This window comes from Eretmochelys imbricata, chromosome 3 (genome assembly GCF_965152235.1).
Source record: "Eretmochelys imbricata isolate rEreImb1 chromosome 3, rEreImb1.hap1, whole genome shotgun sequence".
Lineage (NCBI taxonomy): Eukaryota > Metazoa > Chordata > Testudines > Cheloniidae > Eretmochelys > Eretmochelys imbricata.
In genome coordinates this window covers 166,679,632-166,706,363 of record NC_135574.1, presented here as the reverse complement: position 1 = coordinate 166,706,363, position 26,732 = coordinate 166,679,632, and the positions used below count along the sequence as shown (strand labels likewise).

Below are 26,732 nucleotides of genomic sequence, written 5' to 3'. Positions count from 1 at the left end.
ATTGTTCTAGTTTAATTTGGCAGTTTTTTAATCCCTGTTACCAAGCTCAGACAGGGATTTGAGTCCAGCATTAAAAAGGCCTCTGAGTCCTGGATGACAAATAGTGCCTGACAAAATGGTTGAGGTGAGCTTTGTCTTAACATGAAGTGCTTTACATACAAGATAATTTTCAAGGTGGAAGTGACTTCAGGCTCTACGGACCAGTTTTTACTGTAAAGGATGATGCCATGGACTTGTCCAAAATTTCATGGCCAAGGTGATTCATTTAATCTTTGAGTCTTCCATCACAAGAATAGGGTCTTAACTAGTAAGAGAACCTGTGGATTCTACTTGAAGCAAAATACAGACTTCAAAAGCACAAACGGGCGGGTGCTCTCTTCTTTTTTTCTTTTTTTTTTTAAACATCTATTTCATGGAAATTCTGTCACTAGAAGAGGACACGCCTGAGAGGGTGTCTGTGTTGTGATATAGCTGTCCTTGGATCTGATATAGTTGCGTCTAGGTCTGGAGGTCAATGGTAATCCTAAACAGGAGAGCTCCGGTTGCTTGTCACAGGAAGATTTCAGTCAGTCATGTTATCTGTGCTAAATACATTTTCAAGCATTATTATTCAGACATGACCTGTGGGAAGGAATCCCACTTCATTTTCTTCCCATAGAATCTATTTCTGAAGAATGTGGAGCTTGCATTCTTCTTCCACCTTCAGGGGTTGTCTTTCAGGATGACTCCTACTGCACTGAGCCACGGTGGGGGGCAGAAACAAGTTGTTTGCACTCTTATCCCTCACTGGATTTAACTATTTTCGCTCTCTACAGTTTTTATTATTTCACATTTATTGGGATATCACTACTTACTTTTCAAGAGTGAATTTTGCAATGATGGTGTCTGTACAACTTATTTGTATGTAATTGGAGTTTAGGAGAACTCTTAATTCTCACTTTTAAAAAGAATTATGGAAATATTTTGGGGCTTTTGAGATATCTAAGACTGTCCTTAAAGCCCTTCAGCTGGCCTAATTGCAGAGGGCCAAAAACCTTAAGAGCAAGGGGAGTTTCCTGCATGGCTCACTCTGCTAGCATGTCACAAGAGTAAAAATTCTGTATATCTTCAGCGAAGCAGTTAGCAAGGTAGTTTTTCCTTCTCCTGACTCGCTTTTATTTTATGATGTGGCAATACCAGTCTGGACACTCCACAGGACTTACTAATATTGATCAGATACTCAAATTAGTGTAGGCTAACTACAGCTGCTTTCCATTTCTGTAAACTCTCAATTGGGTAAGCCTGCCTATGTGTTCAGAGAGAGAAATGGGAGTGAAAATTCTGCAGCTTGGCATAGTATTTTAAATGTCTGAGAGATGAGGGGACTCTTTCATACTGGTGTTGCCACAATACAAACAACAATTAGTGAGAAAAGGGAAATTTCTTCCCTTTGTTGAATTTAGTTAAGTGGTGTGAAATTGAATTGATTTATTGATAACCATAACAACTCTGCCTGATTTTGTTGTGACTTTGTATGCAAAAGTCAGAGGGTCACAATATTTTGAGCAAAAAATATTTATTTTCCAGTAAGTTTAATATGGTTTAGTAATTAACTAATACTCTAAAGCTATTAAAATCACTCTACCACAGATCCAAATTGTAGCATTAATGGAAGAATTTCGCCCAGTTAGTGGGCTGGGAAGGCATACAAAGACTGATGCTTTATGAAAATGCTGTCATAGTCATGACAGACATATGGTCTTAAGTGATCACAAATTGTTCAAACTGGAGAATTTAATAAGTTAATTTATTTTACTAATTAAATTTCTCTAGTCTAAGATGTGAAAATCCAGGATAAAATATTTTCTGTGAAATACCGGGATCAGTTCTCCACTGAGACATTCATCCTATGATGGCAAGAGCTTTATATATTGGTAAAAAAAAACAAGGTATCGGCCCTGCAAATTTTTTAATTTTTAAATAGACAATGTAATAAAGAATTAGTGGATGGAATGCAACAAATCATATGATTGAGTGGTTAGTTCCATGGTGATGGTGGGAGGGTTGGTACTTGTTTTAAGTTTTTTTTGTGTAGAATACATTAGTTTTTAAAAGTGTAATTTCTCTCTATATTAATTACATTTTATATATTCCCCATTTAAAATCTCTTACTCATTGTGGATATATTATAAAACCCTCAGTTAAATTTCATGGTAGTGGCACAAACAACTTTGATTTTAGATGTGACAGTATTGAACATTAATCTCTCTTGCTTGCCACCCAAAACTAGTCTTCCTTATTAATACTGAGTTATGGCTGATAAGATATTTAGAAATCAATGCTTCAATTTCTAAAAACGTAAGTGGCTTTTTTTCTTTTTTCTGTTTATAGATGCCACCTCAAATGAACAGCAAAATCTCTTTTGTCAGAAGTTACAGCAGTGTTGTATACTGTTTGACTTCATGGACTCTGTTTCAGACCTGAGGAGCAAAGAAATTAAGAGAGCCACATTGAATGAACTGGTTGAATACGTTTCAACAACTCGTGGTGTGATTGTTGAGTCAGCATATGCTGACATAGTGAAAATGGTAAGTAAAAACTGGAGTTGAACAGTATTTATTTATTTGATATATTTAAAACTAAATAAAACATTTCTTACTGATCATTAGCTTCTGTCTGAATTTATATTGTTACAGTAGTTGTAGAGCATTGCCATGGCTGACACTACCTGTAAATTTAGTGTAGTTCATAAGTAATCAACTCAAACAGCCTAAAGAATTATTTAGAAAGCTTTGCTGAATTTGTCAAATCTGAAAAGTCGCTTTATTTGATATAGCATGGTAAATGCAATATAGCTAAATTTTTAGATGTGATGTATGAAGAAAGTTAGCTCTGGACAAGCTGAAAAAAAATCCCACAAGGTTCAGAAAATGAGAACATTTTGAGTTGTTCTGCCTGTGCTTCCTTACTTGAGAATTGCAATAGATGTATGGACTCTTAAGGGTAAGTATCGGAGCTAAAACTCAGGGAGAGATTCTTACTGAAGTTAGAATCAATAGAAAGGAAGCTTCTCTACAAGGAGGAAGGAACTGGTCCTACTCAGAGTAAATGCACTTACAACTAACTACCTTAAATCATTTAGGTGTAACTGTATAGTCTAGAGTCAACATAAACTGATGTGTACTGCAGAGCCCTTTCTGTAAATTACTGTGGTTATAAAACAAGAAATTATTTACAGTTGTTAACTACAGTAACTTCTGTTTTTTCTGCTCTTATGTAAGGAAGAGATGTTTGTGTTTCAAAGCAATCTCTGTGCTTCTCATTCAGTTTTTGGTTTTGAGGTACATATTGCATGTATTTAAATCTTGATTGACTGATAGCTCTTTTAATTTACCCATCTATAGTCTTCTGAGCAACAGTTTGAAGACTTTAATGTAGGAGAAAAAAATGTTCTTAGCTCTGTCTCGCATACAGGGATCTGTAAAACATCAGTCTGTCATTCTGACTTTGAAATGTAGTAGTAATACTGACAGATTAACAACAACTTCATAAGTATGGTCTACCATCCAGTTATAGAATAATTCTTCCCCATACTTTGTTGAACCTAATTTTTTTCCACTTTCCTGCTGTAAAACTAGCTAAATTTTCCTTTCTCTCCTCAACAATTGAGAGATTCTAGCTGGGTGTTTAAGGTGAAGAAAACTGTCATTAGGCAGTAGAAGAGGGTCAAGTATAGTGAAGTGGCCATTAGGAAGACTGTTGGGTGGAGGACAGGTATATAGGGGAGTAGAATGAAAAGTTGATTGAAAAGTAGTCAGAGGGAAAAAGGCATTGAGCTCAGAAAGTTGAGACAGAAGACAGCATGATGAATCAGAAACTCCTGGAGATCTACTGAAGATATGATCTGGGAGAGTCACCCAGAAATACAAGAAGAAGCATCTTCAGTAGAGTATCTCCTCCACCCTTTTTGGATCTCATAAGAAACATCCACCCTGGTTTCCACCAATATAGCCCCTAGCCACTTATCCTTAAAACATACTGTCTTGGCCTTATTGGGCTCCTTCGGGACAACCAGGTAGGAAACCTTCCTCAACTGCCCACCTGTACAATTAAATCTTCCTCTTTCATGAGACACTGTAGATCTACTCGAGAGGATCAGTGTCTACAGCCTCAGACTGCACTTGCACGAACATTGCAGTAAGGAAGAGTACCTGAAGGAAATGGAATCCAACAGTAATATATTCTTCATTGACCAAAGAGGCAGTCATCCCTTCTACTCCTAGACAGGTGGTTGATTTTAGGATCTTTCCACACCTCCTGCAACACATGACAGGCTACTTGGAGATTCCAGTGGAGGTAGTGCAAGAAAAATCCCTTTCTTCACTTTGGTAAAGAGCAGAAGAAACGTCTACTTGACTGATTCACATAGGAGAATGGAAGAGGTTTTCTATTTGTGCAGTGCAGTGTCACCTGTCTCGTGTGGAAGCCCCTGTTTCTGCTATTTTGAAATATTAACTATCTTTAAAACATTTTGGACCTTATCAGCTCTAAGTATATATTTATCAGCAATGTCTGCACATTCGCCCATGCAAAGTCTTACTATATTTTCCCCACCTCCAGTTGCTAGAGTCCTCAAAGGTCTCATTTATTTATAATGACCTGAAAATCAAAAAGGGAATTGTACAAAAAGGGAAAATGTAGACAAATTGCTAAAGATGAATACAAAAGAATAGCACAAGCATATAGGGACAAAATCAGAAAGGCTAAGGCACAAAATGAGTTACATGTAGCAAGGGACATAAGCAGTAAGAAGAAGTTTTTAAATATGCTAGAAGCAAGAGAAAGATGAAAAGCGTAGTCCACTACTTAGTGGGAAGGAGAGCTAATAACGATATCAGGAAGGCTTAGGTGTTTAATGCCTATTTTGCTTCAGTCTTCACTAAAAAGATTAACTGTGACTAGGTGCTTAACACAATTAATATTAACAAGGGGGAAGGAACACAAGCCAAAACAAGGAAAGAACAGGTTAAATATTGAGATAAGTTAGATATATTCAAGTTGCCACATGGCATAATGGAATCAACCTAGGGTACTTAGGAACTAGCTGAAGAACTCTTGGAACTGTTAGCAATTATCTTTGAGAACTCATGGGGGACTGGTGAGGTGCCAGAGGACTGGAGAAAGGCAAACATAGTACATATATCTAGAAAGACAGGGGTGGGGAGTGGGAAGAAGAACGGGGGAATGATAGGTCAGTCACCCTATCTTTGATACCTGGAAAGAGACTGAAACACATCATTTAACAATCAATTTGTAAGCACCTAGAGATAACATAAGATAACATAATAGCCAACATGAATTTGTCAGAACAAATCATTCCAACTGACCTAATATCCTTCTTTAACAGGGGTATTGGCCTAGTTGACGGGGGAGAGCAGTAAATTTGATAGATTTTGGTTTTAGTAAGGCTTTTGACACAGTCGCACATGACAGTCTCATAAACTACAGAAATGTGGTCTAGATGAAATTATTCGAAGGTGGGTACATAACTGGTTGAAAGATCATACTCAGAGGAGTTACCAGTGATTCACAGTCTAACTGGGAGGACATATCTAGTCGATCCAGGGTCAATGGCCAGACCCAGGACAGACATTTTCATTAATGACTTGGAGAGTGGAGTGGAGAGTCTGATGAAAATTTGTGAATGACACTGACTGGGAGGGGTTGGAAGCATTTTGGAGAATTGGTCTGAAATTAACAAGATGAAATTCAATGAAGACAAGTGCAAAGTTGTGAACTTAAGAAAGAAAAATCAAATGAAATGCACTTGTGCAAAATGGAGAATAACTGGATAGGCACTAGTACTGCAGAAAAGGATCTGGGAGTTAAAGTGGATCACAAATTGAATATGAGCCAACATTATGTGTTGGTGGCAAAAACGGCTAGTATTTTGGAATATATTAACAGGAGTGTCATATATAAGGTATGGGAGGTAGTTTTCCCACTCTTCTTGGCACTGGTGAGGCCTCAGGTGGAGTATTGTGTCCAGTTCTGGGTGCCATACTTTAAGATGTGGGAAAATTGTAGAGTCCAGGAGAGAGCAACAAATATGACAAAAGATTTAGAATATCTGATTTGTGAGGAAGGGTTAAAAACACGAGGCCAATTTAATCTTGAGAAAAGAAAACTGAGAGGAGAACCTGATAAATCTTCAAATATGTTAAGGGCTGTTCTAAAGAGGACTGTGATCATTCATTCTCCATGGCCACTTGAGGTAGGACAAGAAGTAATGGGCTTAATCTGCAGGAAGGGAGTGTAGGTTAGATATTGGGAAAAGCTTTCTAATTTTAAGGATAGCTAAGCACTGGAATAGGCTTCCTAAAGATGTTGTGGAATCCCTGTCACTGGAGCTTTTTAAGAACAGGTTAGACAAACAGCTGTAGGGAATGGTCTAAGTATACGTGGCCCTGCCTCAGCTCAGGAGTCTGGACTAGATGACCTTCTAGCCCTACATTTCTATGATTTTGTTTTTCCTTCAATCTGAGAGCCTATTCTTTCCTAAAACCGCAACAGACTGTTATCGGGCTTAATGGAGATCTGTTTTGAACCCCTAGCAAACTGCCTTTATTCCCCCTTCTGCCCCATTGGTCTGTGAATAATGACTTTTTAGTATTCATAACTAACATCTGTTAGAGGGTAGGGAAATTCAGACCTTATGGCAGGTCCATTTTACAGTGTTCCTTAAAGATAAGGTGACTCTTAAGTCTCACCTCAAGTTCCTGCTGAAGATTGTGTCAGATTTTCGTTTAAATCAGTTGATTGATTTCTCAGTTTTCTTCCCCAAACCCCACTGAAACAAGGGGCAAACACAATTGCACTCTCTTGTTGTAGTCAGGGCTCTTTCATGCTACCTGGACAAGACCAAATCATTCAGAAGCTCCCCTAATACTGTCTGTAGCCTTTGCAGACAGGATTAAGGGTCAAGCCATTTCTTCCTAAAGGTTGTCTAAATGGACTTCTAACCGTATTAGATCTTATTATTCATCATGCCCCACCAGTGAGAATTGCCACATAGTTTGATAAAACCTGGTGTAAATAGTCCAGATGAAGATTCAGACAGAAGACTGAATTCATAGTATATGTCGTTGGCTGGCATTACCTGTACTGTGTGTTTTTGTTTTGTTTTTTTTTTTGTCAGCAGAAAGAACTGGGAGTGTATTGTATTGTAGTGACCTTAATATTAGTGATACCAGGGGTGTTTATGCATTAGGCTTTTGTGCCAATAATGTCCTACTGTTACCACTGCCATTTCAGCCTTGCTGGTTGCAGTAAACAATAGCAGTGTTAGTGTAGATGGGATTTCAGGTGGCTGCTAGTAATTTAACCATCTAAGTGTACTCAGCATAGGTTGGGCATTTGACCGGTCCAAAAATAATCAGTCAATTGGCCAGTCAGACATTGGTCAGATACTGTCGAATGTCAAAAATAGTCAACTTTTTTAAAGCACTAATTTATTAGAACAGTAACAAAGAGTAAGACTTTATGGTCTCCAGTAGGCTTAGCCTTAGATACTTATGCCTAATAAAATAAGTTAAGTAATTTAGTTTTTGTAAACTCAGAAAAATGCAAAACATAATGAAATGATGTTCTAAAAAATGAAGATTTAATTACTACTTTTTTTTTAGGTTATCATTTAAATGTTAACATTATTCAAGACTGAACAGTTACAAAAAAAGAAAAATAAAATTAAACAGAAATAAACCAAACACAGAGGAACTATTAAAGAAAAGTCATTTAAAATGTGCTTATCTGAGGTAGGCAGCTTAATAGCTTTGCATCTTTTTGTTATGTGTTGGAGGAAGGAGATTTAATAACTGTGAACCCTCCTATCCCTTCCCCATTCCTTTTTGAGTTTAATTACAGTATGTTTATCTAGTCATTTTAGACTGTACGCTCTTCAGGATAGGAACCGCGTCTTTTAACTTGTTTAATGTGCTTTGTAAACCACCATGTACGTTAATGGCCTGGTATACAAATAAAGATATACATACATACATACAATGCTTATTCTAGAAGATTCCAGTCAATCAAGATGTTCAGTTTTTTCAATACAGATAGCATTAGCATGTAATAACGTGAGTGATCAAGATGTTTAGTTAAGCTAGCAACAGATAGTACCATGATGCAGTCAAAATGGTAGGCCATGGCTTGCATCAGCATTGTTGCTGAAATATTTGACTGCGGTCAAATAATAGGTTGTCAGTTGACAGTATTTGACTGGTCAGTTGACCAATTTGCCAAGCCTAATCTAAATATAAAGCAAGAGACAATCGATAGATACACATTGGGGAGTACAAGTGAACAGTGAGGCAGTATTGGTCAGTAATATAGGCAGTGGGCTCTACATACCCACAGTCTAACCTTTATCAAGTATTTTTGTAGGCAAAGGAGAGTTTTTGAGGAAGGTTCTGAATTTGGGTAATGAGGTAGCATTGCAACTGTTTACAGGGAGCAGCTCCATGCATGTGGGAAATCATGGGGAAAAAGCACAAAGGTGCTTGCTTGTTGGAAAATGTAACAAGTGAACGATAGAGGCCGGTATTGTGAGCCGATCAGAGGTAAGCATTCACAGCTCAGTAGTGAATGAGAGATGATGGGTAGGATGGGGATTGGCTATGAAAGGCCTTGAAAGTGAATACAAGCAGCTTATGTTTGATATGATAGAAATGCAGGAGCCAGTGTAAGAAATCACAAAGATGAAATGATTAAAACAGACTAGGAAAATGATCTTTGCAGCAGCATTCTGAATGGATATGAGTGGGGCAAGATTGCATTTGTCAAGGTCAGAAAAAAGAAAGTTACAGTAATTAAGACACAAGATGATGAGAGCTTGGATGAGTTTTAACTGGATGGATGGGTGGATGAGAGAGACCTTTTTTTGAGCAGTTCAGAAAGAATCAGCAAGATTTAGACATAGCCTGGATGTGAGGATCTAGCAAGAAGCCTTAATTGAAGATAATACACATGTTATAGGCCTGAATGACCAGCAGGATGGTGGTAATGTCCACAGTCAGTACTTTTGGTGGCAGATGCTCAGTCTTTTTCTCAAGATAATTCCAAAGCAGACTGTGAAGAGTAACAAAAGGATCTCACAATATTGGGTGACTGGGCAACAAAATGGCAGATGAAAGTCAGTGCTGATAAATGCAAAGTAATGACATGGCCAACTATACTTACAAATTTATGGGGTCTAAATTAGCTGTTAGCACTCAAAAAAGAGATCTTGGCGTCATTGTGGATAGTTCTCTGAAAACATCCTCTCAATATGCAGCAGCAGTCTCAAAAAAAAAAAAAAAAAAAAAAAAAAAAGGCAGCTCCCAATGTTAAGAACCATTAGGAAAGGGATAGATAAAAAGGCAGAAAATATCATAAAACTTCTAAATAAATTGATAATACACACAAGCCTTGAAAACTATGTGCAATTCTGGTCACCCAATCTCAAAAATATATATATTAGAATTGGAAAAGGTACAGAGAAGGGCAGCAAAAATGATTAGGGTCTTTTTAATATCTCCCATTTAATATTTAATGTTTAATATGGATATGTTTAATATTATTTAATCAATTAATATTAATAATGAATTAATACCAATGTTTAATTTAATAATATTATTAAGGTCTTTTTAATATCTCCTCATACGGACATGTCAGCTTGGAAAAGAAACGACTAAGAGGGGATATGATAGAGGGGTATGATATCTTGACTGGTGTGGAGGAAGTGTTGTTTACTCTTTCACATAACCCAAAAAACAGGGGTCACCTAAGTTTCCCTCTAAGCTGCGCGGCCACGCAGCAGGCTATCAAGGGCGGCACACACTGGGAGGGTGCCGCACCCCTGGCCAAGCCCTGGTGGAGCTTCCAGGCTGTGGAGAGGTGCCCCTCCCCCAGCCCTGAGCTGCTGCAGTGAGAGGGGGTTTGGGGGAGTCCACTCTTCCTGCTGCAGCCCCGGGGCAGCCTGTACCCCAAACCCCTCATTCCTGGCCCCACCCCAGAGCCCTCACCCCCGGCACTTCAATCCTCTGCCCTGGCCCTGAGCCCTCTTCTGCACCCCAAACCCCTCATCCCTGGCACCACCCCAGAGCCTTCACCCCCAGCTGAAGTCCTCACCCTTCAGCCCCAGCCCTGAGCCCCCTCCCATACTCTCCTTTTACTTGTCCCAGATACTCTATCTAAAGAACTAGAGGTGTCTATCAAACATCTGTACACAGATCCAGATCTTGATGATAAAACATCTTCAAATGTGTGGGTGTGCATCATCTCCTTTTCCTGGAAAGCTTAGAAATAACTACTATCTTAAAGATCCTTTCAGTAACATCAGAGACAATGACACACCCAGTTCTGGATATTCTGGGTTCGTCTTCCAGAAGTAAGATACCTTGCTGCTTCTTGACACTAAGTATACCTAAATAAACCTGGTTAAATCCATCATCTAAACCAGCAGTTGCTAAGAAATCAGACAAGTTATACAATCTACATCTTCAGGGCTTCTTGTTCTTCCGGACCTACTCAGCTTCAAATTAATTGGTAGTGGAAACTGCCATTCTAAGAGCAAAAGGGGGTTGAGTCCACTCTACCCTTTCAGACAGAGTAAGAAGGTGGTAGATACTCTGGGTAGAAAAGTTTTGTGCTCTGCTACACCAGGCACTATTAGAATTGGAAACTATGAAGCACTAGTGTCCAGTTACCAATATTACCAATGGGAGGAAATAATACTGTTTTGCCCAGTCACTGCTGGAAGACCAGAGAAAACTAGCCAAAGCCCTTCTCATCAAAGATCAATTACCTGCTTAGCACATATTAAGAGCATCTTTCTGTACTTTTGATGCACCATTCACAATTACTTTAAGGGGCTTCTCCTTACCATGTTTGTGAATACTCCTGCAGTTACTCCAAAAACAAGAATCCCAAATAGATCTCCATTTAATGGTAAAAACAACGTGGCATCTTAAAGATTAACAGATTTATTTGGGCATAAGCTTTCATGGGTAAAAAGCTACTTGCTCAGATGTTTTTGTGGACACAGACTAACACAGCTACCCCTGTGATACTTGACACCATTTAATGGTGTCTAGCTGTTCAGCTGTATATCAGATGAAGTTCTAGAGAAACTGAAAGACATCAGGTCTATTGCAAAATCTATAGGATTTCTTAGATGACTCGGAAAAGATTTGGGGTAACTGTGTCTCTATTCCCTGTTCATTTCAAAAGAAACAATTGTAAGAGGCCCATGTTCAGCATCAGCAGACATGCACCCCCTACAAACAACGAGCTAAAGGGAGATCTGCTGCATAATCTTCCTTTGCACCAGCTTCAGGTTTGACAAGATGTACAAGAATCCCAGACCAGATATAAACCTGTCTGTCTCCCCTTAAATTTGGAAACTTTCTTAGATGACTATCACCACATCCAGTGATCTTGGAGATCATCCAGTAGTGCTGCTCCGTTCAATTAAACGCCATCTTTTTCTCCATCACCCCTTGTTCATTCCTTATCTCTCTTCAGGGATCCTCTTCACGGGAATTTACTAAGATCAAAAGTTTCTCTACTTGAGTCAGGTGCCATAGAGCAAATTTCAGAGGAAGGAATTTTTTTCAGGTAATTGCTGACCCCTGAGATGGAGGCTTCCAACCCATTCTAGACCTTCAGAGAAGTTAAATTTACTCATCAGCTCAAATTCCACATGCTTACCCTAGTCTCTGTCATGTCTGTCTTATCTACAGAGCACTGGTTTGAGGCATTTGATTTATAGGATACATATTTTCACATCTCAATCATACTTTCTAATTGAAAAGGTTAATTACTGTTGTGACTAAGATTGCTTAGTGTTAGAGGAGATCATTAATAAGTGGCTTCCATTGTGCCTATCTAAAGCATCTTGAGTATTCATAAAGTACCTTGCAGCAGCACATAGGAGATGTCAGAGTATCCATGTCTACCCTTATTTGGATGATTGATTCATTGAGGTGTTCTCCTAGGGGAATCAAGCAAAAGTTATGATACAGACAACACATTTCCAAACACTAGGATTCAAGATATATTGGAAGATGTCGTACACCGCTACAACCCAGATGACAATTTTATTGGGGCAGCTTTTCTTCTGCCAGAAGAAAGATGTTTAGAGTAATAGTAATACTCAGGAGAACTCACGTCAAACAGCGATGTTCCTCAAGCTGATGGGCCTTATGACCTTGATGTACATATCTCCATATGCACATCTAAAGACGAGGCCTCTACAACACTGGCTAGCAAGACCATTCCAAATATAGACAGCATGTTTATGAAATTGCCACTATCTCTAGAGTTGTGATCCTATATCTCATAATGGATTTGAATGTAACTTCTTTTAAGACATTTCAGCATTAACTCCCTGGCTCCATTGGCCACAGTCATCTCAGATGCTTCCAATTTTGGCTGGGGAACTCATTACAAGAATTTGATTATTCATGGTTAGTGGAATTTCTGTGAGGAAAAATCCATATCAGTGTTTTAGAATTACGACCAATATATTGGTATCTCAAGTCCTTTCGCCCTCGACATGGAGAGTGTTTCAGGTAGCTATCAATAACGTCACAGCAGTATTTTACATGAACGTACTTGGGTGAGGCCTGTGGGAAAGGTGCATAGTACAGCAAACTTATCCTATAGCTCTCCACTTTGCAGATAAGGAAAATATATACTACTGGCAGATTAGCTGAGCAGAGATTTTACTTGATCAGCAGAAGTAGCACTAAAGAACTCTGTAGTAAATGACATTTTCTCCCTGTGAGTTTATCTGGAAATAGATATATTTGCAGCAAGACCCAGCTCCAGACTTTGGCGGTCTTGCTCCAGGGTAGGAGTAGATAATGAGTCCATCTTGAATGACTTTCTTTTAGACTGGGGACTATTCTTTTTATAGTATTTTTCCCAATTTTTAAAGGGTGTTTTTTTGTCTCTAACTGCCTCTTTTATTCTCTTTAGCTATGGTGGCACGTTTTTGGCTCTCTTGTTTTTTGTTTTGTTTTAAAAGTGGGGTATACATTTCGTTTGAGCCTTTCTTATGGTGTTTTTAAATCATTTCCATTCAGCTTGCAGTCATTTCACTCTTGTGACTGTTCCTGGTAATTTCTGTTTAATTAGTTTCCTCATTTTTATGTAGTTCCCCTTTTTGAAGTTAAATGCTATTGTGAACCCTGAACCAAGAATGAGAATTTAGGGTTGGGATAATATACCTAAGAGTACTTCTCATGTACTAACTAATCTTTCTGAGATTTTTTTAAAAATTGTGAAATCAAATTTGGACATCCTTTTCCTACAACTTTCTTCAATTTTCTTATTTCCAGTGTATTATAAACCTTTTTCCTGCGTAAGACTCTAACAAGTTGTATAACTCCAGTTTCTAAAAGGGGATTTGCTCGTTCCACAGTCATGCCTTGGAAGAAGGATCACTGAAAAGAGGGGGAATTTGATGTTGGCATGGTGTTGAACTGGAGAGATTAATCTGTCTGATCACTTTGGGCACTTTTTCAAAGGCATAAGTGGCGGCTTTTGGTGCCTGACTGCTATTTGTCCCTTTTGAAAATCTCTATTTCCTTGGACCCAATAGGGTAAAGAAAATTGAAAGTTGTACCTGGAAAAATTGAACCAAATGGTCCTTGAAGGAATAATGGAAAGGGCAAAATACAAAATCAACTTGGGATTCTCTAGCAGATTTTCAAAAATACTATTTATCATGAACAGTGTGAAGCAGATTCCCTCAGGCAAATAAAGATATCTGTTTTCTTTTTGACTGCCGAAACATTTTTGTTCTCTTGTCTAAACTTCAGTGGGCTTGGGAAAATTCCTGAAGAAGATTCCTTGTGTTTCTGAAAAGGTCCTTGCACTGTCCCTTCTGTAAGATGACTGGCTTAGATCTGAAAATGCTTGTAAAACTGAATCTTTTAATTTTTCTAAATTGTAGTCTGTCCTAAAACTAAGACTTACAGCTGTGTGTAACATAATTTTTGGCATTCTTCAAACTTTGTAAGATCTTCAAGCAAAGAGACAGTAAGGATTTGATATTTCTAATGTAATAACAAGTAGAAATATTTGTGGAAGGGTCTCCCTTACATTCAAATGTAGTGCTGCTAACTCACAATTTTTATTGCAAGTTATGTAAGTTTGATGTTTTACTTAAAGCCCAGTTCTTGCAATCAAGTAATTATGTGAAAATTTCAGCTTTTAATTAAAAAGAAAAACGTTTCTAGTTCTCATGTTTGCAAATAACAGCTTGAAAATGCAGCCCAAATGCCCAGAAAACTGAAAACCTAAAGACAAAATTAACCTAATTTTTAAAAAGTCTTGTGATTTTTCTGTGGCCTGACTCCTGACTTTTGAATATTTGGGACTGATGATAATGCAAAGGTGAAAAGAAAAGGGCAAAACAATTGTTTAAAAACATTCTTGTTTCAGTTCATCTTGATATTAGATAGAGGCAATTGTTTAGCATGGGCTTTTGAAATTTGATGAGCAACACTACAAGTAATCAATTTTTTTCTTTGCAGATTAGTTCTAATATTTTCAGAACACTTCCACCAAGTGATAATCCAGATTTTGATCCAGAAGAAGATGAACCTACTCTTGAAGCCTCCTGGCCTCACATACAGGTATGGGATTACTTTTTCAACCAATCTTGAAATGTAGAAACTAAATGGTGATGTATTCCTATTGATATTTCTCAAAAAGAACAATTTATTGCATCTGCTTATCATTCCCCCTTCTAAATTTAGAAACAGTTGGATTATTTTTTGAAAAAGTTTAAATGCATCTTTCTGCCACACTCACACACATGAGCCCCTCAGAAAGGAGTTAGGTGTGTTTCGATTCTTGAAACCAAGCCCCTATATTTTTATTATCCTATCATAGCTGAAAACCTGGCATATGTGTTTCATGTACAATATAGCAGTATTTTGGCTTCACTTTTATCACAATCATTTTTAAGCATTGCATATTTTGTACACTTAATAGTGGGTTTTCTGTATGGTTTAACTAAAGTACAGATGTATATCAACAAATGAGTTTTTTCCTTTTTGATAGTTTAAAAAAAAAAAAGCAATAGACTTAATTTTTCTTTTGAGCAAGACAAATATCTCCCTCTTCTTCCCCTCCCCCTGCCCCCCAAAGCCTACAATACAGGCATTGTAGTTGGATAACAGTTGGCGAGTTATTTCATTGTTCCACTCCTGTACCAACCTCGTGACTTTGTAGCAGTGCTCTATTAATCACGATTGATTTGTGATACTGTTTTTTTCACATAACTGTTTATTTGAACAAGCAAACATAGGTTGTAGTCAGCAGGGTTCTGATCGCATGTAGTGACCGTACATTAGCTTGGTTTGGGGGGGTGGGGGGAGTCCTCTTGCATTAAATCAATAGGGAGCAGATAATTATACTACCTGGTGCGCACCACTACAAATCATTTGGTGATTTCATATGCCACTTTTTGACACTATAATCCATAATTGTGCTACTTTAGTTAAATTACAAAGAATAGTGCCATGAATATTGTCTACAAAAAGTACCTGTTCAGGGCAGTATTTGGATGCTTAGTCATGTTAAAGATACAAATTTCCCTGAGCACTGACCATTCAGCCTAAGGTTCCTAATAACTATTAACCCCCTGGGGGAAAGGAAAATGTCTTTGACTGAATTTTACCTGCATGAGAAATAGCTATAATTGCAATGAGTCAGAGGCTTGATGAAAGGAAGGAGATTAGAGCAGATGACTCCTACATACAGTAAGCACATAGATCAGCCATATCAAAGGACTTTGGTCCATCAGGAGTTAGAACTTAGAAAGGCCTGTGAAATTCACTTGCAGGCATAAGACAGAGATCTACCTCTCCCTATAGAAGTGATGTTTCTCTTGACATGCTCAGTTCTTCTTAGAGTATATGTTCCTATGGGTGCTCCACCCTATGGGGGGTGTGTGTGTGTGCGCGCGACTTTGTGCTCTCTGCCAGAGACTGCAAAGCAGTATCTGTGGATCTGTGCAGAGCAGCACCTCGTGCTTCCAAATAAGGGCGTATAAGCAGTCACGAAGCTGCTCCACTCACCTCCTTCTCAACCACCTCTGGCTTGAGACAAAGCAGTTGCATCTCCACTGTTCTCAGCTTCCCACTTTTTTTAACATAGATATTTTCTTTTTTTTCTCTAGTTCAGTTATTTTATTTCTTCACTCCTGTTCTGTTTAGAGGGGGCTTTGCGCCCCCCCCCTTTTTTTTCTTGTTAAAACCCATGTTTTTAGTCCTTTAGCACTCCAGGTTATGCAGAAGACCCTGAGGTTTAAGCCCTGCCAGACTTGCCACACGTCTTTGCCCCATAGTGATGGGCATTGGAGATGCCTCCACTGCCTTGGAGACACCTACCCAAAATGTATGGTCTGCACAGGGTTTAAAGGCAGGTCTAGAAAAGACAGACAGGCTAGACTTAAGAACCTTCTAATGGAAATCTCACTAGTCCCAGCGGGATCCACTCCTCTCCCTGCCCTCCGGTACATTGGCCTCCATGTCCCAGGCTGCTCCGGTAGCTGTTGCAGTTCCAGCAGCACCTTCGCAGGTTAGGACATCTAAGAAGAAGCCTCTTTCTCTTGCAAGGCAAACAAGGCAGAGAGGAAGGTCACACCATAAATCCCACACTAGTGAGATCTTGCATCTCTCAAGGGGTCAAGGGCCTCGAGCAACCTACTTTCCCAGATGCTTTTCTGCATGACTCCATCCCCACTTTAGAGGCATACTAGCCACTTGCTGCATGGGAACACATTATTTCAGACAGATGGATACTGGAGGTGATCAGCATGGGCTATTTATTTGCTTCCACTCTATTTCTCTCCCTCCTCCTTTCCCCATCTCTTTGCAGGGACCCTTCTCACAAAGAGCTCTTAAAACAAGAGGTCCTGTCCCTCTTACTCCTGAGGGAGATTGAGCAAGTTCTCCCAGAATTTGTTGGAAGGGGGTTCGATTTCAACTATTTCCTAGTCCCCAAGAGGGGCTGAGGATGGAGACTGATCCTTGACCTCAGAAACCTGAACACACACATCCTATCGTAGCACTTTAAGAGGGTGATGCTAGCCACCATAATTCCATCCATAGATCTGAGAGACTGGTTCATCACCCTCACCTTCCAGGATGCCTACTTTCATTTAGCCATCCACCCATCCCACAAATGTTTCATAATAGGCTCAGAACTCTACCAGTACTGAGTCCTTCCCTTTGAGCTCTCAATGGCCTTGGGGGTCTTTACAAAGCTGCACTCAGCAATGGTGGCTCATTTACATCAGTGGGGTTTAGCAGTATTCCCATACCCCCTGGACAATTAGGTCCTGAGGGGTCAATCAGCTCTAGTGGTCCAGTTGGCAACTTCTAAGGTTCTAACCTTATTTCAGTCTCTGGGCCTTTATATCAATCAGGAGAAGTCTACATTGACCCCAGTCCAAAGAGTAGACTCTTTTGGAGCCACTGTAGACTCCCTAACCGCCTATCTCCCCAAAGGGATTTTCCACTCTGTCTAGTCTAATCTCAGCAATACAGCACAGCCTGCAAACTGCAAGTACCTGCCTACAACTTGGGCCACGTGTTGGCCTTCACGTTTGTCACACCTCAAATGAGATTTGCACCTCAGGTGCCTTCACATGTGGCTTAACGCTGTACATCCCAAACAGCGACTCCAAACTCATCACAGTATCTCAAAGTTTTGGTCTCTCTCAGGTAGTGGAAGGACCCACTGAAGGTCTCCATAAGAACCTCTTCATCAGACCCCACCCCCAACCCTCAAAAATCCTCTCAATAGATAAATCTCTCTTCTCTTATGAGATGCGGGGGGGGAGCTCACCTCCAAGAAGCCACAGCCCAGGGCAAGTGGTCCACACCAGAGGTCTCACTCCACCTCAATAATCCTGTTCATTATGCTTATCAGCACGTCCTATTCACCATACAGGGCCAGTTCATCAAAATAATGCTGGACAACAGGGAAGCAATATAATATAGCGACCAACAGGGTGAAGCCAAGAGCCAAGTCCTTAAGTGCATTTTCTATCAGATGGAAATCTCTGCATTTTTTCTTCCAGGCCTACAGAATACAATTGCTGATTCCCTGAGCAGAAAATTCCTTCAGGACCATGAATAGGAGCTCAATGATTCTGTCTTTCACAGCATCTGCCAGACCTGGGATCTCCCAGAAGCAGACCTTTGTCAACCCAAAGAACAGGAAATGTCACCTTTTCTGTTCTAAGGGAGGACAGGGCTGCAATTGATTGAGAGATCCCCTGTTAATACCGTGGTCCCGTATCCGGCTGTATGCTTACCCGTCGCTACCCCTCATTCTCAAGACATTGCTCTTTCCTGTTGCAGTTTGGGTAAGGGTTATTCTCATAGTGCCGCCCTATCCAAGACAAGTGTGGTACTCTAACCTCCTTCATCTATCTGTGGCCTCTCTGTCTTCCTCTCTCAGAAAGGATCTCCTGTCACAGAACTCTGGGACCCTTATCCATCTAAACCGCTCCTCCCTGAACCTGAGAGAATGGTTCTTGAGCCTGGAGCTAACCTGTTTAGATCTCCTATCCAGTCAGTTCTCCTATCTAGCAGGAAACCTTAGTTTTGCAAAACTTACCTTACACTTCTATTCCCGGTGTTCTCTTCACTTTTCTTAAGCATCAGTTCCACTGTCCAAAACCCTAGATTACCTGTTCGATTTAAAGACTCAAGGTTTATCAGTGAGCTCAGTCAGAGTACATTTGGCTGCTATCACAGCCTTCCACTCACTCACTGAGGGCGTCTCAATTTTTGTCCACAATACTACAGCCAGTTTCCTCAAGGGCATGTATAACTTGTTTTTCCCTGTATGGAACCCGGCCCACCAGTGGGACCTTAATTTGGTTCTCAGTACTCTGAGGAAACCTCCCTTTTACCAGTGGCTACCTGTTCCCTCCTTCACCTCAAGATCTTAGTCCTTATAGCTATCATTTTGACTAGACAAAGGGAAAAACTCAGTGCTCACATGGCAGACCCACCATTTACTACCTTCAATAGAGATAAAGTTATACTATGTCTCCATCCTCACTTCCTCCCTGAGGTCTCTTTGAAATACCATATTAATCAAGAAATCCATCTACCAGCATTCTACCCAGAGTCTCATGCCTCCAGAGAGGAAACTAGCCTACATGCTCTAGATGTCAGAAGGGCTCTTGCCTTCTACCTTGACAGGACTGTGATGTTCAGGGCCTCCAGATTATTTGTATACTTTGCAGAGATGGTGAAGGAACAGCCTATTTCCACGCAGACTGTCAAAGCAGGTTTCAGGATGCATTTTAACTAGGGCTGTCAAGCAATTAAAAAAATAATCATGATTAATCGCACGATTAAAAAAATTAATCATGCTATTAATCATGCTGTTAATAGAATCCCATTTATTTAAATATTTTTGATGTTTTCTGCATTTTCAAATATATTGATTTCAATTACAACACAGAATACAAAGTGTACAATGCTCACTTTATATTTATTTTTGATTATAAATATTTGCACTGTAAAAAACAAAAGAAATAGTATTTTTTCAATTCACCTAATACAATTACTGTAATGCAATCTCTTTATCATGAAAGTTGAACTTATAAAAGTAGAATTATGTAAAAAAACAAAAAAACAAAAACCTGCATTCAAAAATAAAACAATGTGAAACTTTAGAACCTACAAATCCACTCAGTCCTACTTCAGTCAATCACTCAGACAAACATGTTTCGTTACAATTTGCAGGAGATAATGCTGCTCGCTTCTTGTTTACAATGTCACCTGAAAGTGAGAACAGGAGTTCGCATGGCACTGTTGTAGCCGGCGTCGCAAGATATTTACGTGCCAGATCTGCTGAAGATTCATATGTCCCTTCATATTTTAACCTCCATTCCAGAGAACATGCGTCCATGTTGATGATGGGTTCTGTTCGATAACAATCCAAAGCAGAGTGGACTAACGCGTGTTCATTTTCATCATCTGAGCCAGATGCCACCAGCAGAAGGTCTGTTTCTTTTTTGGTGGTTCAGATTCTGTAGTTTTTGCATCTGAGTGTTGCTCTTTTAAGACTTCTGAAAGCATGCTCCACACCTCGTCCCTCTCAGATTTTGGACGGCACTTCAGATTCTTAAACCTGGGTCAAATGCTGTAGCCATTTTTAGAAATCTCACATTGGTACCTTTTTTACGTTTTGTCAAATCGTCAGTGAAAGTGTTCTGAAAATGAACAGCATGTGCTGGGTCATCATCCAAGACTGCTGTAACATCAAATATATGGCAGAATGCAGGTAAAACAGAGCAGGGGACAGACAAGTCTCCCCCAAGGAGTTCAGTCACAAATTTAATTAACACATTATTTTTTTTAATAAGCGTCATCAGCATGGAAGCATGTTCTCTGGAATGGTGGTCAAAGCCTGAAGGGGCATACAAATGTTTAGCATATCTGGCATGTAAATACCTTGTAGCAGTGCCTGCTACAAAAGTTCCATGCGAATGCCTGTTCTCACTTTCAGGTGATGTAAATAAGAAGCAGGCAGCAGTATCTCCTGTAAATGTAAACAAACTTGTTTGTCTTAGCAATTGGCTGAACAAGAAGTACGAGTGAGTGGACTTGTAGGCTCTAAAGTTTTACGTTGTTTTGAGTGCAGTTATGTAAAAAAAAAAATCTTACATTTGTAAGTTACACTTTCACGATAAAGAGCTTGCACTACAGTACTAGTATGAGGTGAACGAAAAATACGGTTTTTATCATTTTTACAGTGCAGATATTCGTAATAAACATGTGAGTGCTGTACACTTTGTATTCGGTTGTAATAGAAATCAATATATTTGAAAATGTAGAAAAATATCCAAAAATATTTAATAAATTTCAATTGGTATTCTATTGTTTAACAGTGTGATTAATTTTTGTGAGTTAACCGTGATTAATCGACAGCCCTAATTTTAACGTGTTGTGAATCTGCTGGAATGTAGCCCCCTTGGAGTTGATAGCACACTTCACCTAAGGCTCAGTCTACATCTGTAGCTCTACTGAAATAAGTTCCTGTAGCAGAAATCTGTAGGAGTGCAACTTGGTCTTTCAGTCACACTTTTGCCAAGCATTACACCAGTTACCTGTTTCCAGAGATATTACCTTTGGTGACACAGTCCTCCTAACCATCTTGGACTTGCCTTCTCAGCACCCACCTTCTCACTGAGTTTACTGCTTGGGAGTCTCCTACAGAGTAGCATCCGTAGGGACACATACTCGAAAAAGATGGAGAGGTTACTTGAGTTCTTTGAGATGCTTTATCTCTGTGAGGGCTCCACTTCCCACCCTCCTTTCCGCTTGGCTGTGGTCGAACAGTTGGGTCCTCGCCTGCTTATATTCCCTAGGTTGGAAGCATGAGGTGCTGGTCTGCATAGGCCTGCAAATACTGCTTTGCATTCTCCAGTGGAGAGTGCAGACATGCTATGGTGATGCACCCACAGGGACAAAACATCTCAAAAATCTCAAGTTACTAGGTGAGTAACTTCTCCTTCTGTGCTGTATATTTGTCTAGGAGGAATGAGTTGAAGTCTGAATTCCACCGATACTATTTGAAATTGTTGTCCGCTCATCCTGATGAACAGGTTTTGGCCAGGCAACTTAATTATTGATTCATTATTTTTCCTGTAGATGGTCATTCATTAGATTTGGATGCTGCTCTTTGGTTAGAATTGTTCATTCCACCATAATGGAAGCAATTTGGCTTTTTCTTTCCCTTCTTCTAAGTTCAGATGTCCACTGCTGGACTGCAGCAGCACTGAGCCCTAACACCAGCCTAAACTGCTTCTCAACGAGAACGCAGCTTTAGGATTGCTGTTCTTTAAAACTGAGTGCTTTCGAGTCAAAGAAGCTCTGACTGCTAGGAGAATCAAATGAATTGGATTTTCAGTAACTGGAACCTGTTGGTGCTTTTAGAATAGTCTGAGGATCTGGTTTCTTGTGCTTTGTGTCTCAGTGCATCCTGTCCCACCCATGACTGGCTTCCTTCAACAATATAGCAAAGTTCTAGCCCACAGTTGCAGTTTCTCTACCACAGACCTTTCAAATAGCTTGGCTCTGCAGAAAAAAAGGAAGCCTGAATTTCTCCTTGTCTCCTCACAGATTCGTCTGTGTGAGTCACAGCAACCTGTCCCAAATTGTCATTTTATTGTGCCTGTTTGCAGTTATCCACAGAGCAATGCAATAGGTAATGGTGTAGTAATTTATACCACCAGCCTGCTAGCACACAATCCAAAAGGCTGTAATCTTTAAATAATAAAATCAGTATTAAAGACACAATTGCCCCAGATGTGGCATAGCTGTAAAAATAGGCAACAAGTCAAAAGCAGCTCTGAGATAGTTTGGTTGAACTGTTATGGTCTAGATCAAGAAGGTTGATGATGACACCAATAACTATTTCTCGGCATAAGAAATTGTGGGACTTGCTGACAGTGGAGTTATTCGCATCAAAGCCCAATTGCAATATACTAGTGGTCTCCAAGGAAAAAACATCAAGGCTCAAAATCAATAGATCTCTAGAATTTCTGCAGTATAATCCTCTTCCGAGAGTTTCCAAAGAAAGCATTCTAGAAAGCCCAAGTTTCAGCTTTGTGTCCTAGAAACAGCAAACGGTAAGACTGCCTAGATACCTGAAGATTGCTTAGAGACAGCTGAGCTACCTAAATTCTTTTCAAGTGTTCAGGATTCTCCTCTGGTGTATATCAGAAGTCTGATTTTGGAATGCTGAAATAGTTTTTCCACTTTGAAAAGTGAATTCCTTGAGAACAATAGCAGTAACCTTGGTTCCAGAACTGCATGCAGTATATGAGGAAATGTATAAAGCAGCCACATGGTCATTGATGCAGTTAGTAGAAGTCAGACATGCAGTCGGGTGTGCCATGCATCTTCCATTAGCATCAGTCTTGTTTTATAGGCAGCACATGTAATGACACCTATAGTTCAGGTTGCCTACTTCTACCCATTGTAAAACCATATAACTTTCACACTTGAACAGTTGTGGCTGGAATTTTTCATGCCAGGTATCTGCCTGAAGCTTTTTTTTTTTTAAGGTGAAGCGTGGGTGGGAATTTCAGCAAAAATTATTCAGCTGTTTACGAGAATGTTAAGAAAAATATATTCTTCTAACCATGTTGACAAATTTGTTGTAAGGCTCTTTGAGAAGCTCTAGTGCCTCCATCACAAAAATATTATGTGACCATGTAATTAAAATGCATATACACAGGGGAGTAGAATTAGAATTGCATGGGCAAACTTTATTCTGGCATTTCCTAACTTTTTGTATGCTTGACTTTGCAATGTTTTCTCTCAATATAATTTTGTTTTATGTAATATGTATAGTTTCAAATCCCTCTTAAATGGCTACTGCTAAATTCCTTTTGTCAGAATCTAGGAATTTGTCAGAGGGGAAAAAGAGGAGAAATATTGGGAGAAATACTGGAAATTTCCTTTCTTGGGCCTATCAGGTGCACTGATTCAAAACCCCTTAATTTATAATTTGTTATGCTAATCACAAACACAGATACAGGCACTTATGCATTTATCATGTATTTCATGATGGTGCATCACAGGCATTTTTATACTGCCTTATTTGTTCTTTATTTAGGAAGTTTAGTCAATTTTTTAGGTATTGGTTCTTTAAAAGGATTTGACTAGCCTTCAGTAGGATTCCATCCATGTATCACCAGATGTTCTTAAGGCTGTAGTTTAAATATGTGAATAAAAGTATTACTCCTCATAGGTTTCTAAGGCCCACTCAATAGTGGCCATACAATAGCATTTCAACAGGGTTTTAATACACACAGCAGTGCTAAAATGGTAGTTGGTTACAACCAAGGCCTCATATCTCCAATGACACTGTATGCCTAAATTTATGTGCCATACCTTACGTCTATGAAACACATTTGCACCCCCAGGTCTCACTGCATAAAGAGGCCCCACTCTTGTACATCTAGTGGTTTGGGAGAGGAGAGTCAGATTGTAGTTGCCACCCTGCATTTCGCTCCCCTTCTACTATGACTTGAAGTATGCCGTTTTCTGTATTGAGCTTCTCAGGATCTCAAGGGTGAGGCATGAACTCTGGCCCCTCAATACCTCTCTGATCTGTTACAAGTCTTTTGCTCCCCTCAGTCCCTTCCCTCCTGTGGATCTGCCAAGGCCCATGGGATGGGGACCAGCACTTCTGAACACTTTAGGGGGTAAAATTCTATATATGCTGTATCATGTTGGGTCTAAAGTCTGCAACAAGACTTTGCTGTTTGGGTTGGGGTATCAAGTATACAGAAGCCTAATTTATAGTAAAGATTAAACTTTAGTGCATTTGTCCAGTTTTCTAAAATACAGATTAATTTTTAAAAATTATAGTTTATATCTATCTCTGGGAAGCAAACTTTCTTTAATATGTATTTTTTTTTAAAAGCGAATTTTCTAATCATGCACACAGGTTTGTTTGTATTCATATTTGAGTCCTCGCCTCTGTAAGTTATACAGGTTTTTAATTGTACCTTCTGATGCTAAAATATGTTCAATATCCTATTTCCCCATTTAAAATAACTAGAAATAAGAATATATTTGGTACTTTAAACCTTTTACTAGTTTAGTAAAGAGTAGTGGTAACTTCTTCAAAGTTTTTATTTTAATGTTTGTTGTAGTTGGTGTATGAATTTTTCCTGAGATTTTTGGAGAGCCCAGATTTCCAGCCTAGTATTGCAAAGCGATACATTGATCAGAAATTTGTACAGCAGGTGAGTGTAACATTTTTATATTTAATAGTCAATTAACTCTTAACTAAAAGGGATGTTGTGGTGTTGGTTTGTATTGCACAGCTGAATATCTAAATAATACAGCATAATTTTACTTGTGCAGGTCATAAAATAACCAGCTTTATTAAAATGTAATTCTTTGTATTGTAACATGAGAATCCTTTGTTTGCCAACTGTTTATATTAGCAGAGGAACATCTACATAGACTACATGTAATCTGGGAATTCAGAAACATATAAAATATAGGGATAATACTGAGTTCTGTTGCAATTATTTTTTCTTAACATACAGTAGTTTCAATTTGTGGAACAAATTCAAGTTTCTTAGTGATCTATACTGTAGTTTAATGTTTTCCCATGAAATAGATAATCCTCAGTGCTGTTCTATTGTAATGGCTTTGTGACTCTCACTACATAAGCTAATATTTTTGTGATGGTTCTTAGGGCACCCAGGACTGTGAGTCGTCTTGTTACCCCAGCATCCAACATGAGGGAGACTTGCCTGTGCCTAGCTGGTTGTTGACTCCGTAACACTACCAGCCTTTCAGCCACTCAAGCACTCTCTTCTGGGCTCTGCCAGCCTTGTATTTGCCTTGCATATTAACAATAGATGCATCCCAGTCCCCAAGTCCCTTTTGAAATATTCTGTTGTGATATCCAGCCCCTGACACCAGTTATTCACAGAAATCCCAGGTCCTCTGCCTCAAAAGTACCCCAAGTTTACCAGTTTTACCTTAAAGCACCGCTCCTGTATAACACACAGCACTTGTAATAAAACAGAAAATTTATTTAAGAAAGGAGAGAGATTATGCTATGAACAAGAAGCAGAGATGGAAACAAATAGTTACAGTACATAACAAAATAATAAAACTCAAACCTGGGTCAACACTTCATATTTATCTTTCATATCTAAAAATAGGTTTTCCTCCCAAAGTTCAGTCTGTTGCAGAGCTGGCTACCTTCACAGGAACTAGGATCCAGTTTTTCATGAGAACACCCCCGCTCCTCAGGATGTCTCCTCAATAAAAGTATCCAAAGTGCCTTTCCTCACTGCTATCCTCAGTGCTATTTTCCACTGCATGCATCCGATGAAGTGAGCTGTAGCTCACGAAAGCTTATGCTCAGATAAATTTGTTAGTCTCTAAGGTGCCACAAGTACTCCTTTTTCCTCACTGTGTTATGCTGAAACAGTCTTTTGTCTTTATTCATAGGCAGGGTGATTCTCTGTTTGCTGTAATGTTTCTTTTTTACCTCCAAGTGGTTTTGATTACTTGCAGTTGTCTCTGATGGTTTTCCATTGAAAGTCTTGGAATGGAGCAAGGCTAGACAGTTGAGCCTTTCATTCCATCACTGGCTAACCAAGGCAGGGTGACAACTCTTTCTTGAGTGGGCCATCACTGAGATATATGTATCCCCATGTGACTAATGTTTACTCCGAGTCCCTAAAGCATACTTTCGATATAAATACATTATTCTCTAAATATTACCTGTACTTGCATCTCACAGGGATTATGAATCTTGACAAGTTATGAACAAGAAACCAGTTAGTATAAGCAAAAAAGTATATAAAATGTGTAATGCATCATATTTATTTTGAAATGAGAAGTCATTTAGAGCAGATATATTTTCTGTTACCTACTGATATCAGATTCAGACAGAAAGTACTCATAGTTGTGATGGCTGTGAGATTTTTTTTTTGTTCTACAGCTTTCTTTATAAAAGCACCATAATTCTGTCAGAACCTCACTCTTTTTTCTTTCTCCTGAGAAAATGTACATAATGCTTGTTATCTTTTCATTTTACAGAATGTAGGCCCTGATCCTGCAAAGACTTATATATGCGCTTAACTTTAAACACATGAGTTTTGTTGAAATCAGTAGGCTACCTGT

General features: G+C 39.2%; 1 protein-coding gene across 1 annotated transcript in view; it reads left to right on the top strand.

Moving 5' to 3' along the window:
* Positions 1-26,732, top strand: part of PPP2R5A (protein phosphatase 2 regulatory subunit B'alpha) — a 91,469-nt gene that overhangs the window by 34,342 nt on the left and 30,395 nt on the right. Inside the window, exons 2-4 of the mRNA XM_077813774.1 lie at positions 2,371-2,567; positions 14,562-14,663; positions 24,734-24,826. Coding sequence (XP_077669900.1) covers positions 2,371-2,567; positions 14,562-14,663; positions 24,734-24,826 — 392 coding nt within the window. The remainder of the gene's footprint in view (positions 1-2,370; positions 2,568-14,561; positions 14,664-24,733; positions 24,827-26,732) is intronic.